Source organism: Annulohypoxylon truncatum (assembly GCF_022578515.1).
Source record: "Annulohypoxylon truncatum strain CBS 140777 unplaced genomic scaffold F4807scaffold_4, whole genome shotgun sequence".
Classification (NCBI taxonomy): domain Eukaryota; kingdom Fungi; phylum Ascomycota; class Sordariomycetes; order Xylariales; family Hypoxylaceae; genus Annulohypoxylon; species Annulohypoxylon truncatum.
In genome coordinates, this window is record NW_025953790.1 from 282,293 (window position 1) to 300,231 (window position 17,939).

General features: G+C 48.3%; 2 protein-coding genes across 2 annotated transcripts; one reads left to right on the forward strand and one right to left on the reverse strand.

Annotated features, from left to right (window-relative positions):
• Positions 1–3,226: 3,226 nt before the first annotated feature.
• Positions 3,227–10,242, forward strand: F4807DRAFT_456640 (acetyl-CoA carboxylase; the record flags this gene model as incomplete). Its single annotated transcript, XM_048000909.1, has 4 exons — positions 3,227–3,418; positions 3,476–3,741; positions 3,806–8,652; positions 8,705–10,242. 4 exons carry the CDS (start codon positions 3,227–3,229, stop codon positions 10,240–10,242), a joined length of 6,843 nt encoding a protein of 2,280 aa, XP_047857819.1.
• Positions 10,243–15,559: 5,317 nt separating this feature from the next.
• F4807DRAFT_410498 (ERG4/ERG24 ergosterol biosynthesis protein) lies at positions 15,560–17,802 on the reverse strand. Its single transcript, XM_047996619.1, has 3 exons — positions 17,401–17,802; positions 16,979–17,283; positions 15,560–16,920 (listed from the first exon to the last, which is right to left on the reverse strand). The coding sequence occupies exons 1-3, from the start codon at positions 17,463–17,465 to the stop codon at positions 15,830–15,832; spliced, it is 1,461 nt and encodes a 486-aa protein (XP_047857820.1). The 5' UTR covers positions 17,466–17,802; the 3' UTR covers positions 15,560–15,829.
• Positions 17,803–17,939: the final 137 nt, after the last annotated feature.

Sequence of the window (17,939 nt, forward strand, 5' to 3'; positions counted from 1 at the left end):
GTAGCGTGCTTACCTTAGGACTAACGTGGATGGATGAAGGCTGGATCCTTCAGGAGTAGTTGCTTAGGTCAACCAAGATCCAACGGATATTCCCCATGCGGTAAGATAGCTGAACGAGGCACAATGCAGTCTTACCTTACCAAGTAAGACCAGGAAGATTAGGGACGCTTGATAAGATATGGGATCGTGATTTGAGGCGCGGCAAATCATGCTGGCAATCGGGCTTTATGCAAGCTTACGCCTCCACCACAATATTTTGGTTGTTCCGAACCTCACCGGACATGATGTTGGGGACTTGCGTCGTCGCTGTGGAGATGGGAAATTCTTCGATTTCGCTTGTCATTAGATATTATGAGAGAGAAAATTTTGACTTAGTGGCTTAATAGATCAACAGCCTAGTACCTAACTCATAATCTAATAATTGAGAGATGGCAGTCCGGGGCGATTAGAATCGATCGTGGATTAGCGTAGCTAGATGCCGGTACAGAAAAGAAATAATTATATTAACCAAGATCGGGTTTGGAACGTATTGACCCCTGAACTGGGAAGTTCGGTACTAACTTAGTTAAGCGACTAATCCGATAATTCATTAACTCGATAACTCGATATTTCGATAGTTGGCCAATTCAGGAACTGGGCTTGCTACGCTTAACTGAACTCCAAATGTACCCGGTCGATTGGGTTGATTGGGTTGCCGCAGGAGTTGTGGTCCCTTAGTCCCTACCTTTTTTTCTTAGTGCCAGAGCTTACCCCAACAATTGAGTTTACCTACCGTCAAGAGCCAATGTGAAACGTTGCAAACCTAATCTATTCTATACATAGATAGAGGTATCCCAGCTCTGTATAGGCACCGTATCTTCTGCAAGATGACATAAGAAGAGACATCAAGCAACAGACGAGTTTGTGACCGGGGAAACGATATAATTCGGAGGAGATAAGATCGTGAGGCATTTCATCATTCTCCAGTTCACCGGCAAGTAAGCAGATTCCACCACGATTACCAAGACCGTTCATATGACGGAGTTGCTGATAGTCTCGGAGGGGTGATGCACAGTAAGCACAACGGCGTCGTTTAACACTTATCAAGGGAATAGATATGGGATATGTACTTGTGGCGGCTTGTCACCGGCCGAACGGGAAATTGAAAGATATAAAGATACATAATGACTTAAATACACATAACTAAAAGTGATGGACAAGAATGGAAAAGAAAAAGAAAAATGATGGAACTCCCACCCAATCTTGTCACGCTCTCCGATTCGACTCTTGCCAGATCGGGAAACATTTGTTGGGCGCCGGGTAATAAGTGGAGAAAAAAAGGTAAAACCCACCGTTACCATATGGTACCGATGAGAAAGAGATCTTGTTACCGTACCCAAGTACAGTTTGTCTCAACGGTCAGCCACCCTTATATCCGCCAGAAAAGTAAAAAGTCAAGAACAACTTGTAGGGAAAACCTGGTTCAAAGATAAGTCGATATCAAAAGAGTGCAGATATGGGATATGGGACTGGGCGATGGAACCAATAAATAAATTTCATAGAAATTGGATTTGGATCTAGGAGTGGTATCTAAGACGCCGAGGGGAGTAAATAGTAAGTCCGAAGGCGATCTTTGAATATCTACCACGGACCTGGGAAAGCAAGAATTCATAGATCAGACATTGTGCTCGGTCTTGACTAAGAATAGTCTCTTTTCTGTTATTGATTAACTTTGATAGACTGGTTTGTTCATTGGGAGTCTGCGAACACTCTGATAGATATGATGATTGGGTCGACAATGCTCAGGTACACGTAGTTTGATGCTGATAGAAAAGTCATCACCATTCTTTAGATGTTTGAATAACTGATCGTGTACCAAGCAAATACGGATGGCTCCTTTACACCGGACTTAAAGAACATTACGCTAAAATGACGATGAATTTGAAATGTTCCGCCATCGATCCGATGTACCTTCAATTTGAAGTCCAAAGTCTTATTCAGCTAAGTGGAGACATTTGGAGCTTGAGTCTGTACTTACTATGACGGTACACATCTATCGGCGTTTTATATGTGACTGTAGCGCTTTTTGACCCGGATTGGTACAGCGTAGCACCCACACTGACTTGTACCTGTACCCACTCGCACGCGCGCCCGTCGCAGTAGACCCGACCCGAGACGTAGACTATAGGTACATGATACCTGATATATTTTCTAACTTTGGAGGGCGCTAGCTAATGGATGTCCCCAACACCCTGGGGAACTTCGCGATTGGCCAAATTAGTGACCTAGTCGTCGATCATCACCGTGCAAGTAGTTTATCTAGTTCACTTTAACCATATCAGCCTCGTTGGCCCCAAGTAGCCCAAGCTGGATTGACCAGGTTTTTAGTGCTAGGTTTGATCCTTTTTTTTCCTTCTGGGATTTCTGGGACATACATTACGATATCCCTTCCCGTCGAAAAAAGCTGGATGTCCGTCAATCCTCTTTGATATTTTTCAGTCCTTGACACAACTTGTCCTTCCTCCCAAACCGTTGTCGTCGTCCATGCTTCAACACCTCTTACCCCTCCATTCCACTCTTTCAACCTTGTCAATGAATGGGTATTTTGGACAGTTAACCTGACTTATTGCACTTGTAAGTTCGGAACTCTCTTATAAGCATATGTATTTAGGCATTGTTTACGCGCAATTCGTTACCGCACCTGCCACCTGCCGCTGTACCCGTTTGGATCGACGGGGAAATCGCAAGGGACCTAGCTCAACAACGACTTCTGTTTTGTTCGATTGTGGGATTAAATTGGAACTCACCAAATTCCTCAAGTGGTCCAACTTCCAGCTGACTTCATACTTTTTGCTCTGAACCAGATCCCCTCCATTTCTTAGACATAGAAACCAACCGTTTGGTTTTCTACTCGACTCTTCTCCCACCTCTTCCTCTGACCAGAAAAAACAAAAAACGGGAGGTCAGCTTGAAATTCCTTTACATCCGCTTACTCCCTACCTCGCTACCTCGCTTCGAGTCAGCATACAACCTCGACCGTAATTCGGTACCTCCGGCAAACCGAGTTATTCCGTCCGTTCCCGTTTTGTAAAATACCATTGCGAATCTTTGGCGCTTTGCAGGAGCTCGATTCGGGCGTCCATTGTACTTTGATGACCCATTAACTATCCTCTTCCGAATAATTATCCCGACTTCCTTAAACTACTCCCCAGAGGTTTCCTGCCTCTCCGTTACCACAGCCGATACAATGACTCCTCCGACAAATGGCAGTGCCGCTAGTGGCACTCGGACAGTGCCCGTCACCAACGGCAAGGCCACATACGCCGAGAAACACAGGCTACCTGAACACTTCATTGGTGGCAACAAATTAGAAAACGCCCCTCCGTCAAAAGTGAAAGATTTCGTCGCTGCACATGATGGACATACTGTAATCTCAAACGTGAGTTCGAAGAAGTTGGCATTGTAGTGGGAGGGAGCGATGAGCTGACATTCGTAGATTCTAATCGCCAACAACGGCATTGCTGCTGTAAAGGAGATCCGATCTGTACGAAAATGGGCGTACGAAACATTTGGCGACGAGAGGGCCATTCAGTTCACGGTTATGGCAACGCCGGAAGATCTTGCAGCCAACGCCGATTATATCAGAATGGCTGATCACTACGTGGAAGTTCCTGGTGGCACAAATAATCACAACTACGCAAACGTTGAGCTGATTGTGGATGTTGCCGAGCGTATGAACGTTCACGCTGTCTGGGCAGGATGGTGAGTTCTGGACATAACCCCATAAGCTGTGTCTTTGACGAGCTCATACTGACGGCCACTTTAGGGGACACGCCTCAGAAAACCCTAAACTCCCAGAGTCTTTGGCAGCATCGCCCAAAAAGATTGTCTTTATCGGTCCTCCGGGATCCGCCATGCGCTCTCTTGGTGACAAGATTTCTTCTACAATCGTCGCACAACACGCCCAAGTGCCTTGTATCCCGTGGTCAGGAACGGGCGTTGACTCTGTCGTAGTAGACGACCAGGGTATTGTCACGGTTGCTGATGAAGTATACATGAAGGGATGTGTCGGTTCTTGGGAAGAGGGCCTGGAGAAGGCTAAAGAAATCGGCTTCCCAGTAATGATCAAGGCCTCCGAAGGTGGCGGTGGTAAAGGTATTCGAAAAGCCTTGTCCGAAGAAGGATTCGAGCAATTATACAATGCCGCTGCGAACGAAATTCCTGGCTCCCCTATCTTCATCATGAAGTTAGCAGGCAACGCACGACACTTGGAGGTGCAATTGCTGGCTGACCAGTATGGTAACAATATCTCGCTCTTTGGCAGAGATTGTTCCGTACAGCGAAGACACCAGAAGATTATCGAGGAGGCACCTGTCACGATCGCCAAGTCGCCCACGTTCAAGGGCATGGAAGACGCCGCCGTGCGACTTGGTCGCTTAGTCGGTTACGTCTCTGCCGGAACGGTTGAATATCTTTACTCGCACGAGGACGACAAATTCTACTTCTTGGAGTTGAACCCTCGTCTACAAGTGGAGCATCCTACTACGGAAATGGTGAGCGGTGTAAACTTGCCAGTCGCTCAATTGCAAGTCGCTATGGGTATTCCTCTGCACCGAATTAGCGACATTCGGTTGCTTTATGGCGTTGACCCTAAACTTGCCACTGAGATCGATTTTGAATTCAAGGCGCCGGGAAGTGAGAAGACCCAGCGACGACCACAACCTCGTGGCCACTGTACCGCCTGCAGAATCACGTCTGAAGATCCTGGCGAGGGATTTAAGCCTTCAAATGGTGTGATGCACGACCTCAACTTCAGAAGTAGTGCGAACGTTTGGGGTTATTTCTCCGTTAGTACGGCGTCCAGTATTCACAGTTTCTCTGATAGCCAGTTCGGTCACATTTTCGCTTACGGCGAGAACCGAGCTGCTTCGCGGAAGAACATGGTGGTTGCTTTGAAGGAGTTGAGCATTCGTGGTGACTTTAGGACGACTGTCGAATATCTCATTAAACTTCTTGAAACAGAAGCATTCGAAGATAACACCATCACGACCGGCTGGCTTGATGAACTCATTTCAAACAAGCTGACTGCTGAGCGACCGGATCCCATGCTGGCCGTCGTCTGTGGAGCAACCACTAAGGCTCACATTGCTAGCGAGGCTGTTATCGCAGAGTACCGGTCTGGCCTGGAGAGAGGTCAAGTGCCCTCCAAGGACATCCTGAAAACGGTGTTTCCGATCGACTTCATTTATGAGGGCCATCGGTACAAATTCACTGCAACTCGTGCAGCCGTTGACAGCTACCATCTCTTCATTAACGGTTCCAAATGTTCGGTCGGCGTCCGTGCTCTTAGCGATGGTGGTCTACTTATTCTTCTCGATGGACGTAGCCACAGCGTCTACTGGAAGGAAGAGGTTGGCGCCACTCGTATCTCCGTTGACAGCAAGACATGTTTGCTTGAACAAGAGAACGACCCTACCCAGCTGCGCTCGCCCAGCCCCGGTAAGCTTGTGAAGTACAACGTAGAAAACGGCGAACACGTCAAAGCTGGACAGACGTTTGCAGAGGTTGAGGTAATGAAGATGTTCATGCCTTTATTGGCCCAGGAAGATGGTATCGTGCAGTTGATTAAGCAGCCTGGCGTCACCATCGAAGCTGGTGATATCCTCGGTATTCTTGCTCTCGACGACCCCTCCCGCGTCAAGCAAGCACAACCTTTCCTCGGGCAGCTCCCTGAATTCGGACCGCCCCAGGTCACGGGTAGCAAGCCTGCACAGAGATTTACTTTGACATATAACATCCTCAAGAATATCTTATCTGGTTACGACAACTCTGTTATCATGCAACAGACGCTCAAGGAGATGATCGAAGTGCTGCGGAGCCCCGAGCTTCCGTACAGCGAGTGGGCATCTCACCATGCTGCTCTCCACTCTAGGATGCCGCACAAACTCGATGTCCAATTGACTCAAGTGGTCGATCGGGCCAAGGCTCGCGCGGCAGAGTTTCCTGCTAAGGCCTTATCGAGAACCTTCACGAAGTTCTTGGACGACAACACAACACCCAGTGAAGCCGACACGCTGCGAGCAACCATTGCGCCCTTGGTCGAAATTGTGGACAATTATACTGATGGCCAGAAAGTACACGAGCTTAATGTTATCGCAGGCTTGCTTCAGACCTACGCTGACATAGAGGCCCGTTTCTCGGGACGCCGAAGCCAGGATGAAGAAGTAATCCTAAAACTCCGTGAAGAGAACAGAGAGGACTACCTCAAAGTCATCCAAGTAGTCCTTTCTCACAGCCGCGTCGGCTCAAAGAACCATTTAATCCTGGCAATTCTGGACGAATATCGCCCAAACAAGCCTAACGTCGGCAATATCGGGAAGTACCTCAGACCAGTCCTACGGAAGCTGACGGAACTCGAGTCACGTCAGACTGCTAAGGTTTCTCTGAAAGCTCGTGAAATTCTGATCCAATGCGCGTTGCCCTCGCTGGAAGAGCGAACTGCCCAGATGGAACACATTCTACGCTCTTCTGTGGTTGAAAATAAGTATGGTGAGACGGGTTGGGATCACAGAGAGCCAAACCTCGATATCATCAAGGAGGTTGTCGATTCCAAATACACAGTCTTCGACGTGTTGGCATCGTTCTTCGCCCACGAAGACCCCTGGGTCAATGCTGCTGCTCTTGAAGTGTACGTCCGCCGAGCCTACCGTGCGTACAACTTCAAACACTTGGAATATCATGATGACGAGACCGACTCAGTCCCTCTCTTCCTCTCTTGGGATTTCTCCTTCCGCAAGGTTGGACAGACCGAATTTTCGCTCCCTGTCTCCTCTGCCAATCCCTCCGTACCTGGCACTCCTACTACTGAAGCTCCCTCTTTCAACCGGATTAGCTCTGTTAGTGACATGTCTTATCTGAAGCACCGTACTGAGGAGGAGCCCACCCGTAAGGGTGTTGTTGTGCCTTGCAGATACTTGGATGATGCCGATGAGATGCTCCAGAAGGCTCTCGAAGTAATACCGACCAAGAAGCGTCCTGTGCTTATCCCTGATCTCACTGGCAAGCGCAAATCATTTGCTCAGAAGCCCATCGACGAGGAGCTAACCAACGTTATTAACGTTGCTGTTCGGGATGTCGAGTCTTACGACGACCAAGACATTCTGAGCCGTATTCATTCTATAATCGACTCCATGAAGTATGAGTTGATGAATCATCGGGTCCGTCGCGTAACGTTTGTCTGCGGCCACAATGATGGTTCCTACCCAGGCTATTACACCTTCCGTGCTCCCGAGTTCATTGAAGATGACAGCATTCGTCACGTCGAGCCTGCCTTGGCTTTCCAATTAGAACTCGCGCGCCTCGCCAAATTCAAGATCTCCCCTGTGTTCACCGAGAACAAGAACATCCACGTTTACGAAGGTATCGGCAAGGGTGTTGATACTGACAAGAGATACTTCACTCGTGCTGTTATTCGCCCTGGTCGCCTCCGGGATGACATCCCCACCACGGAATACCTCGTCTCCGAAACTGACCGAGTGATCAACGATATTTTCGATGCCCTAGAGATTATCGGAAACAACAACTCGGACTTGAACCACATGTTCTTAAACTTCACCCCGGTCTTCCAGCTGAAACCCGAGGAAGTTGAACAGTCCCTACAGGGCTTCCTCGACAGGTTTGGTCCCCGCGGCTGGCGTCTTCGTGTCTCCCAAGTCGAGATCCGTATCATCTGCACAGATGCGACTACGGGTATGCCTTATCCCCTCCGTGTCATTATCACGAACACCTCTGGATATGTCATCCAGGTTGAAATCTACGCCGAGAGGAAGTCTGAAAAGGGTGAAATGGTCTTCTACTCTATTGGCGGTACTACAAAGATTGGATCAATGCACCTACTACCCGTCTGTTCACCATACCCCACAAAGAACTGGCTACAGCCCAAGCGTTACAAGGCGCACTTGATGGGTACCCAATACGTGTACGATTTCCCCGAGCTTTTCCGACAGGCTGTTGAAAACACCTGGACGAAGACTGCCAAGACTTTACCGTCTTTGGCCGTCAAGAAGCCTGCCCAGGGTGAATGTATCGACTACAGCGAACTTGTTCTCGATGACCGCGATAGGTTGATCGAGGTTTCTCGTGAACCTGGTACCAACACATGTGGTATGGTTGGTTGGGTCATTAATGCTCGCACCCCCGAGTACCCCGGTGGACGAAAGTTCGTCGTCGTCGCCAACGATATCACCTACAAGATCGGATCATTTGGTCCCAAGGAGGACCATTTCTTCAACAAGTGTACGGAACTGGCTCGTAGCATGGGTATTCCTCGCATTTACCTTTCAGCTAACTCTGGTGCCCGACTTGGCGTTGCCGACGAGTTGATCCCGCATTTCAAGGTTGCTTGGAATGACCCGGAGAGGCAAGAGGCGGGCTTCAAGTACCTCTACCTAGATGCCGATGCTAAGAAGCGATTCGAAGATGGTTCTAGGCGCGACGTTATCACCGAGGAAATTACTGAAAATGGCGAGACCCGCTACAAAATTACCGCTGTTGTTGGTGCCGAGGATGGCCTTGGTGTTGAATGCTTACGGGGTTCTGGTCTCATCGCCGGTGCTACCAGCCGTGCTTACAATGACATCTTCACTGTTACGCTCATTACTTGTAGATCCATTGGTAAGTTCCGCTTTTTCATGTACACATTTCACTCTGCTAATGACTATACTAGGTATTGGTGCCTACCTGGTCCGCCTCGGCCAGCGTGCCGTCCAGATTGAAGGCCAGCCTATTATTCTCACTGGTGCGCAGGCTCTTAACAACCTGCTTGGTCGCGAAGTATACACTTCGAACCTGCAACTTGGTGGTACCCAGATCATGTACCGCAACGGTGTATCGCACTTGACGGCCAATGACGATTTCGCCGGTGTCTCCAAGATCGTTGATTGGTTATCCTTTGTTCCCGCCCAGCGTAACCTCCCTGTGCCTATCCTGCCTAGCCTTGACCCCTGGGACCGAGAGGTCATCTACACCCCGCCAAACAAGCAACCTCACGATGTCAGGTGGCTCATCGCCGGTAAGCAAGATGAGGATAGCTTCCAACCTGGTCTCTTCGACAAGGACTCTTTCGTTGAGACGCTTGGCGGTTGGGCCCGTACTGTAGTCGTGGGTCGTGCTCGCCTCGGCGGTATTCCAATGGGTGTTATTGCCGTCGAGACTCGAACTGTGGAGAACATCACGCCGGCCGACCCTGCGAACCCCGACTCCGTCGAGCAGGTCACCAACGAAGCCGGCGGTGTTTGGTACCCCAACTCCGCGTTTAAGACCGCCCAGGCCATCAATGACTTCAACTATGGTGAGCAGCTTCCTTTGATGATCCTTGCCAACTGGCGTGGATTCTCCGGTGGCCAGCGCGACATGTACAACGAGGTCCTGAAGTACGGTTCGTACATCGTCGACGCTCTTGTCAAATTTGAACAGCCCATCTTCGTATACATTCCTCCCTACGGTGAACTCCGAGGTGGCTCCTGGGTCGTGGTTGACCCGACAATCAACCCCGTCGCTATGGAAATGTACGCCGACATCGAGTCCCGTGCCGGTGTCTTAGAACCGGAGGGTATCATTGGTATCAAGTACAAGAAAGAGAAGCAACTTGAGACCATGGCTCGCTTAGACCCTACTTATGCTGCGCTGAAGAAGCAGGCCGCCGATACCAACCTCTCTAAGGAAGAGCATTCCGTGGTCAAGGAGAGGATGGCGGAGCGGGAGAGGCAACTATTGCCTATCTATGCCCAGATTAGCATTCAGTTCGCTGACCTGCACGACCGGGCCGGCCGCATGAAGGCCAAGGGCACTATTCGCGAAGTCCTTGAGTGGAAGAACACCCGTCGGTTCTTCTACTGGCGTGTGCGCAGACGTCTCAACGAGGAACACATCCTTAAGCGTATGGCCGCTGCCTCGGCTTCTGGCAAGCAGTCCGACTCGAACAGCGCCGCGGCTACGGAGAGTCGCCAACATCACCTCCGCCTACTCGCCGCTTGGTCCGGTATCACCAACTTCGACCGCAGCGACAAAGATGTTGTAACTTGGTATGAGGAGAACGCGCAGACAATCGAGACTAAGATTCAACAGATCAAGTCTGACGCGGTCTCGCGAGAGATGGCCGATCTTGTCAGGGCGAATAAGTCTTCCGCTCTCAAGGGCCTCAAAGACATGCTCCACATGATGCCTGTTGCGGAACGAGAGGAGATCATGAAATACCTAAAGTAAATGAATGAGGTATATGAACTTGTATGATGGTGGCTAGGGGGTTCAGGGTTTCTATAAGGTTTGATGATATTATAGACGATGAACAAGGAGAGGGATCATAGTGTATTGGTAGACCGAGGTATCTAGTCGGTTCGGTTATGGTTGGCGACTGTTTTTCATGCTTTTCACGGCGTGGGTATTTACTTGGTATCCGTTCGTGTTGATGTATAACCCCTATAAATTTCAATGTTTGTCTATTGAGAATACATATGCGATCTTCCCTTGGTTCGACTGTGTTCAATCCAGCGCCGTAGATGTAACACCACTCAATTCGCGCTCCAACCTTGATGACGCCACCACATTAAGATGTTTAGACAAGGCTAAAAATTATGGTAGGACGTTCGTGAGAAATGAGGTTGTGAGCATAGTTGTATTAAGTCAGGTTTTCTAAGAATTGCAGAGCTACGAAGAATTGCTATGTACTGAGCTAGCTAGGCTAGCGGCTCCTTGTTCTTGCCTTGATCTTGTCCTAACATCTGCCCCGTACGAACAAAAGAAGATAACGTCCTCGTCATCATGGTCGTTTCTTCGTTGGCGTTATGCGGTCTAGGACATCCTCCTCTCCTTGCTGTGCTAGAGCTTGTTTCACTTGTCTCATGTCAACCGTTCGCAGTGACTGCTGTCCGACAATTCCTTTTGTCGCTCCATGGTCTGTGATGACCTGAATTCTCTTCTTGCTAAATTACATTGCTCATCTCCACTTTACTTTTACGAACCACAATAGGTAATCTCATTAGGCAAAGATATTTACCGTTGGCCGCTCCTTCGCTCAGCTAAGAAGGCCCCCTGAAATGCCACCAGTTAAGCCGAGCCGATTGTAGTCGGTTAGAGAGTACCTCTTCTTTGAGATTGAGAATTCCAGCGGCGTACGGCAATCTCTGATGTGGTAGCTGAGGTGTAACCTCTGCCTTTCCAGCCCACATAATGGGTCCATCGGGATGCACTCGACCTCCAGTTACCTCCTCTTAGGGGAAGGATTGGACGTAGAAGGTCGACACTAACACCCCATTACTGTTCCTCGCACAGTCCTTCCCGAAATTATGTTAAGCTGTGGTAAGCTTGTATTTATGCCACGCCCAAACCCCGAGGCAGCTACACCGTAGCTGCACCACATTCCCATTCGAGGGGATTTCCTTAATAATTCCTTACGACCTAGAGGTGAAATTCTTCACTTGCTGCTTCGTATTTATCGATGCATTCGGTCTCCGGCGTGAGGGACCCGGTTTCCTCCATGGTCCTCTCGAGTGCCCTCTCAGTCTCCTCGAGTGTATTCTCTTTATCATCTTCTCAAATGTCTTCTCAATTAAAAATTTATGCCTAGGCTGAAGCAATGACGGAAGCGGCCAAGCTTCCAGGAACCGCTTATACCTTCCGACGAAGGTGAACACTAGATTGCGCAGCTTCCGCCTGACCAAGCCACGGCATTGCATCCTTCCTCGATATTCGGGAGGATGAGCACGAGCGTCTCGGGTCATAGTGTCGTCGACCACTCGTTGGATGTGATTCGATCCGCAAGCAAGTATACCTGGTCCGATCCTCTCAGAGCGACACCATGCAATGGAATGTTAAATCCTCAGGGGAACCCACGCATGCCGTTGGATGAGTGCCAAGCGCTGAGGTATCCAGCCTGGGTGGCCAGGAACTGCGTCGTGGAGGCGTTTAGCGTCTCCATAAGGTCGAAAAATTATATCTTTTATTAGGAATATCACTATCTCCCGCACCTGGTTGGAGAAATAGATTGCGTTAATGTTGTAAGAAGCCTGTTCCATTGGTGTGCCAGGGGGTTGTGGCGTACCTAGCCATTGGAATGGCGTCGCGGTTCAGAAATGGAAGCTGAAAGGGAAACGTGAAGTTACGTCAGTGTATGAGCGTGGGTGTTCGTTGAATGAGCTTTTCACCAGTTTCCCGCTATATGGCTTGATAGGTAGGCCTGCCAGTGTATAAGAAGGAATCTCCCTGTACAGGAGAAAACTGATAGAAATCGCCACATAGGATGACGATTGGTAATCGGCCAAAGTCCATAACTGGCTGCTCCCGAGCTGCTTGTAGTTGCTCATTGATTTTGTACAGCAACCTCCCTGACATCATACTACACTCGTCGATGACAAGTATGCCGGTGTCTTTCCACATGTGTATCTTGTCGGTAGAGACTTTCCTCTTGCTATCTCCGGAAAGGTATTAGATGATTTAGACTTGGTATAATGATCGTCGTTAATGTGTTCTGAACCTTTAACTCGCCCAGGACACCCGACGTAATAAAAACAGAGAGAAAGAGAGATAATATATGATAAAGGGGAAATTAGGCTCGTCGAAGCCCGATCACATCAAGCTCCTCAGAATGCGACGAGTCGCCGGGACAGACGTTGGCGCGTTGTTTGATTTATTGACAAGCGTCCAGGCAAAAGCCTGATCGTCAGTTGCTCCCGCTCCTATCACTAGGGGGGTGAATTGCATAGCGGCGCAATCCCGACAACGTCAGCGAGAGCATGGTAGGTGGCCGAGTTGGCGGACCAATACCTCAACAAGGCATGACGAACCTATATAAATATGTTATTAGATATTCCGGGTATTGCTATAATGGATTCGATTGCACTTACAGTGAAAGATATCGAAGGGGTTAATCCGTGAAGGGATAGCAGACTTGTTGAAGGTAATAGTTAATAAGGAGAGTCTAGTAAGGACATTGGACAATGGTCCAAGAGTTGATGGATTATATAGTTAATGATCCTTCAGATTATTGGTCCACATGTATGAGGAGGACTGCAGCGATTAGAATACGGCATGTTTCGAACCATACGGCTGTAGTCTTTCTCCTGTTCTTCACTGCCATAACGCGGGAGTCGTGCGGAACCAAGATTCGAATAAGTGGAATGTCAGCCTTGTTTCCATCAGCCATATAGGGGCACCTTCGTCGTCGGGATTAGTGTCCGGTGTGTGGCTTTATCATCCACCGCACGAGGAGCCATACTTTTTGTTGTTATCGTAGGATCATGATACATAAGAAGTTTCCCAGCTGCTTCTTTAATATGACAACGTTATCGTATCGGTCTCGGACCGGAGGAACATCGAGAATCTCCCAAGCTACGGCGCGGCATAATCGTGATCCAGTTATCTTTGATTCATTGGTACCTTCGGACAGCATTCTCCTGGAGATGTGAGGAAAAGTATAGATAAACGCGGGGCAAGGTCTTTCCCCTCCCCATTTATGCGTCTTCGATGGTTGAGGGCTAACGGTAACACAACCATCAGGTGGAGTTGAGAATAATGATTAGGTATAGTAGGATAGTGGCTTTCGCACAGGGCTGTCCCATGGTGTAAGGAAGCTCACGCAAAGCGGGACTGAGTTTGCGTCCCCAATTCAGCCCGGCAATGTCGCTACCGCATTAGGTTCCATGGTGGGATCTAGAAGCGTTCATTTATGTTAGTGCCGCCTTGATATATTTCAATAATTCTTTATAAGGGAGTAGTTCTGAAGTGGTGAAGAACTTTTGTTAGAAGGTAGGATAGGGAGGTGGATGAAGCTTGTTGAGAATATGTTCCAAAAAGCATGGTATGTATAGCTTGGTGTAGAGTAACGATAATCATGAAGAAGAAATCGTGTTTTCGGCTATGGTAGCATTGTGACGGTATCAGATGATGTTATGGTAGGATACAAAGAATCAGAGTCGTGATGGAACAATGAAGGTAGGAAGCGTGATAGAATAGGAGTTGGACACCTACGCAAGTGAAGGTTGGAGTGTATAGATTGCCATATGGATGTTATATCACAAGTAGAGCATATGAAGGAATTGGACGAGCCTCGCTAGAGCCGTAGACGAGCCATAGTGACAAGGCAAGAAGATATCATGAATTTGAGTGAAAAATTATTGTAATGAATGTGAATATGGCGAATGTAGGAAACTTCATAGAGGATTATTGTTATATATAAGGCGGGAAGAACCCAAACCGCCCAATGTTGATGATGAGAAGAACGGTAAACTGAGGGGAGATCCTATGATTATATAGTATTTCGTACCCCTGAGCACCCATATACTCGTAGGGCCGTGCGGCAAGAAGAAAGTTAACAGAAAATTCTAAAACAGTCACGAGTAGATGTTAAGAAGATCTATGACGCGCAGTTGACTATATTATCGGATTCTTCGCAATGCTATAGCAAGCAAGTGCCGTGCGAACACTGTATCAAACTCACCTAGTAGGTACCATCCGGTCTGTATAGTCTGGACACGATACTACCCACTGGCCTATAAGATGGAGTCTTTGCAGTACACACAAATACATACATACGTAATGGAGAGCTTAATCTGCGCAATTTTCACGGATAGAAATGGAAAATTTTTCATTGATGGTCATGTCCTAACCTTAGCTGCTAATCCTCTTCAATGTTCACTGAAGTTGACGTAAGCTGAAGAGCAAAAGGGAAGCAGCAAACAAGTACTCTGCCCGATTATGGGACGCCGCTATGACCCTCCTGCCATAAGTAACCGTCATATCTTGTCATTGGTCCCGGACCAATGCCGATAGCTCCTGGGTCCTCGGATGAGTAGAAGTTTGCATGCTGTCAGCCCCACCTAAGGCGTGGAGGGATGACGGGGCTGTATGAGAGGAGACCGATAAGGAGGAGGCGCAGAGGAGGTTCGGGTAATCTCTTCAGGATCGGAGACGTCCCAGGGTACCCGTAGCCATCCGTCGTGTCTGAGGACCATCTCCACCGTCATATACTGCGTCCAGTGCATAAAGCGGCTGACGACTATTGGCACACCGTGATAATAGATTCCTGTATTGCGTATAACGATACGCGGCATGGGCTTATTTCCTATCTTAGGCCGGCAGTCAATGATGCCGAAGTCATGAAAATTCTCAAGGGTGTAGTTGACGGTCATGCCGAGGGAATGGTAGGAATTGTTGCGAGCATCGTAGAAGAATGCGTGGTACCTAGGAACGAGCGGCATTGTGCCTATAGTGTGTGATTAGACTTGTCACAACGATGAAATATCAGGGGTGAGGTACCTACTGAAGTTGATGAGGAGCTATCGTGGGATAGTAGGTGCTGTGAAGGCGAAATAGGTTTCGCGGGTGATGGGTTGAGATGGTATGAGGTGGATTGTATGTAGGCCAAGTTATGACTGCTGTCTCGGATTCAATGAATGGAAGGTATGGAATGATACTAGAAAATACTAGACGGAAAACGAGACATGGAGGTCGTGAGTCGACGTGGTCCGCGATAGAGAACGAGACACGAAAGCAGCTCTGAGGACACCTAACTAGATACCTGCTAAAATATAAAGTGACTATCTATTTCTAGCACTTATTAATGTTGCGTTATCAGTTGACGGTAGCTAAAATGGATACTAAACGTGACATATAATAGGTAATAGGTAGTTATTGGTTCCAGCTAACATTGAAGCATCGAGAATTTCTAGCATCCATATGGTATATTTGGTGCTATCGTATTAATCTGTACTTGTTTTTATTAGGTACCTAGCTTTGTAGTAATTCACACTTTTCTCACCACACCTGGATTATACCCATCTCCTCTTTCTTTTTCCATTTAGTAGATTCCAGGCACGATCTTGTACTTCACGATACTCTTGTACTTCTCCCAGTCTGCCCCGTATTTCTTGGCACACTTCTCATCGTCTCGACTGTCACGGTGGACGAGGAGGACAGCAAAGTAGACGACATAAAAGTAAGTGAAGATCATACCCCAGTATTTGGCTGGGCCCTGTACGACTTCTCTTCCGTCAAGCATTTTGATCGCTCCTTCGACATTGCTACCTGCGGATAGGATTGTATAGCCAGCAAAGCCAGTTGGTAGTGCGTATGGCCAAGACTGCAGCCAATCTCCAAAGTAGTTGATATGTCTTGCAATACCCCACCAGCCGGATGTCATCAGCCTTGAGCCTGTCTTAGTTTCGATGTATGTGATATGAGCGACGCGCGGATCGTTAGGGTTGGTTCGGAAAGTGTTCTTCTGGGCATTGCTGAGACGGAAGATAGAGAAGCCAGTTAAAAGGATAACAGACATTGCCGTAGTACCTAGCCAACCTAGGATCACTGGATGGGTAGACAAGTATCGCGTCTGCTGGCTGTAGACAAAAGGAACCCAGACGAGATCTCCAAAGGACAACATGAAGCCAAAGCCGTCATTGATGATGTCGATTGTCGTGAGAATTGCAGGCTCCATGAATATACCATCAATAACATAGACTGCCTGCACAATCGTGATAAAGACGATGCTGTCGCTGACGAAACCGAAGGTGCGGTATTGCTTGGCGACAAAAGCACAGTTGAGGAGAATCCAGCCGAGCATGCCTGGACGCAGCTCCATCCATTCCTTGATGTCGATCTCGCCGATAATAGGGAGCGTGATACGAGGGTTGAGCTCTCGTCCCATGTAGAAATCGTAGATGAGATTGCCAGAGCATCCCCCTGCAGCCAGCAGTCGGTGCTCAGGGTTGCCTGGTTTCACCGAGAAGCTACGGACATAGACAAATGTTGCCAGGGCATAGGCGATTAGGATGTTGGCGGTGAGAATTTGTAAGTAGTTGTCGGTAATGAAGGTCCAAAGGGGAAACTCGGCACCTTGCGAAATGGTGCCGGCGAGGCAAATAACGAGGGTGAATATGGCCGAGCTAAAAGCTAGAGTAAATCATGTCAGCTAAGACGCCGTCTCTGAAGACACTCCAAGTATCCTAACCATTGAATCTGTACTTTAGTCTTCCTCCACTGGATAGCTGAGTACCCTCAACCTCGGTAGCAGGAAGAAGGCGATATAAAAGGGCACTGAAGAGGTAGTATGCTAAGGTCCAACCTGTAGCCTCCCAACTTGCCAGACCCCAGAAACCATCTTCTGGCCATCCCACTTCGGTTTTCAGTTGCTCAATGGATAGAGTTTTGGGGCTCAGTAGCGACGGCGCAGGACATCCGGTAACGTCGTTACAGGCGAAGGTGAAGACGTAGCAGAGTATGGGGAGACCGAATGTGATCGCAGCGGTGCCGAATCTAAACAATATGCACTATTAGTTTCAACAATGTCTCAACAACTGGTGATCTTTGACTATATATTCTCCACTCGGTATTTCATCAAGCACAATGTAAATAAACACATATAACACTTACGGGCCTCCGAATTCATAGCCGTGCGGACCATGCGCAGGCTCTGCCTTTTTCGACTTGGGCGCCATGTTGCTGTCTGAGGTTTTATAGACGGAGAATGGAGATGTTGCGCTGAAACTTTGGGCGGGAAGAAGAGCGCTGGAGCTTTTGTTGCTTCGTCCGTCTACTCTTTTCTGGGGCAACCCCCTTTTATTATAAATTGATCTTGGCCAAGTTGATAGTTCTATAGCCTCCCCCAATTCGTCCTCGAGATTTTAATTGGTATATTCGACGGAGGCACAGCTTCGACGAAGTAGGCCGGGTTGTAGGATGCCGTGTGGTACGATGGTAGAAAAAAACCAAAGCTTCATGTCGGTTAGCTTAGCTTCCGAGTGACACCATATGGGACAGTATTGTTGACTTCATAATTAGGTACTACGTACTACCTACATAATCTGGAGCTTCTGTGGGGATATGCAACTACCTAGAATGGTACCGAGGCACCAAACCGATCACAAACCGATCACGGAGGAACAGTAAGACCGATAACTATTTGATGAAGT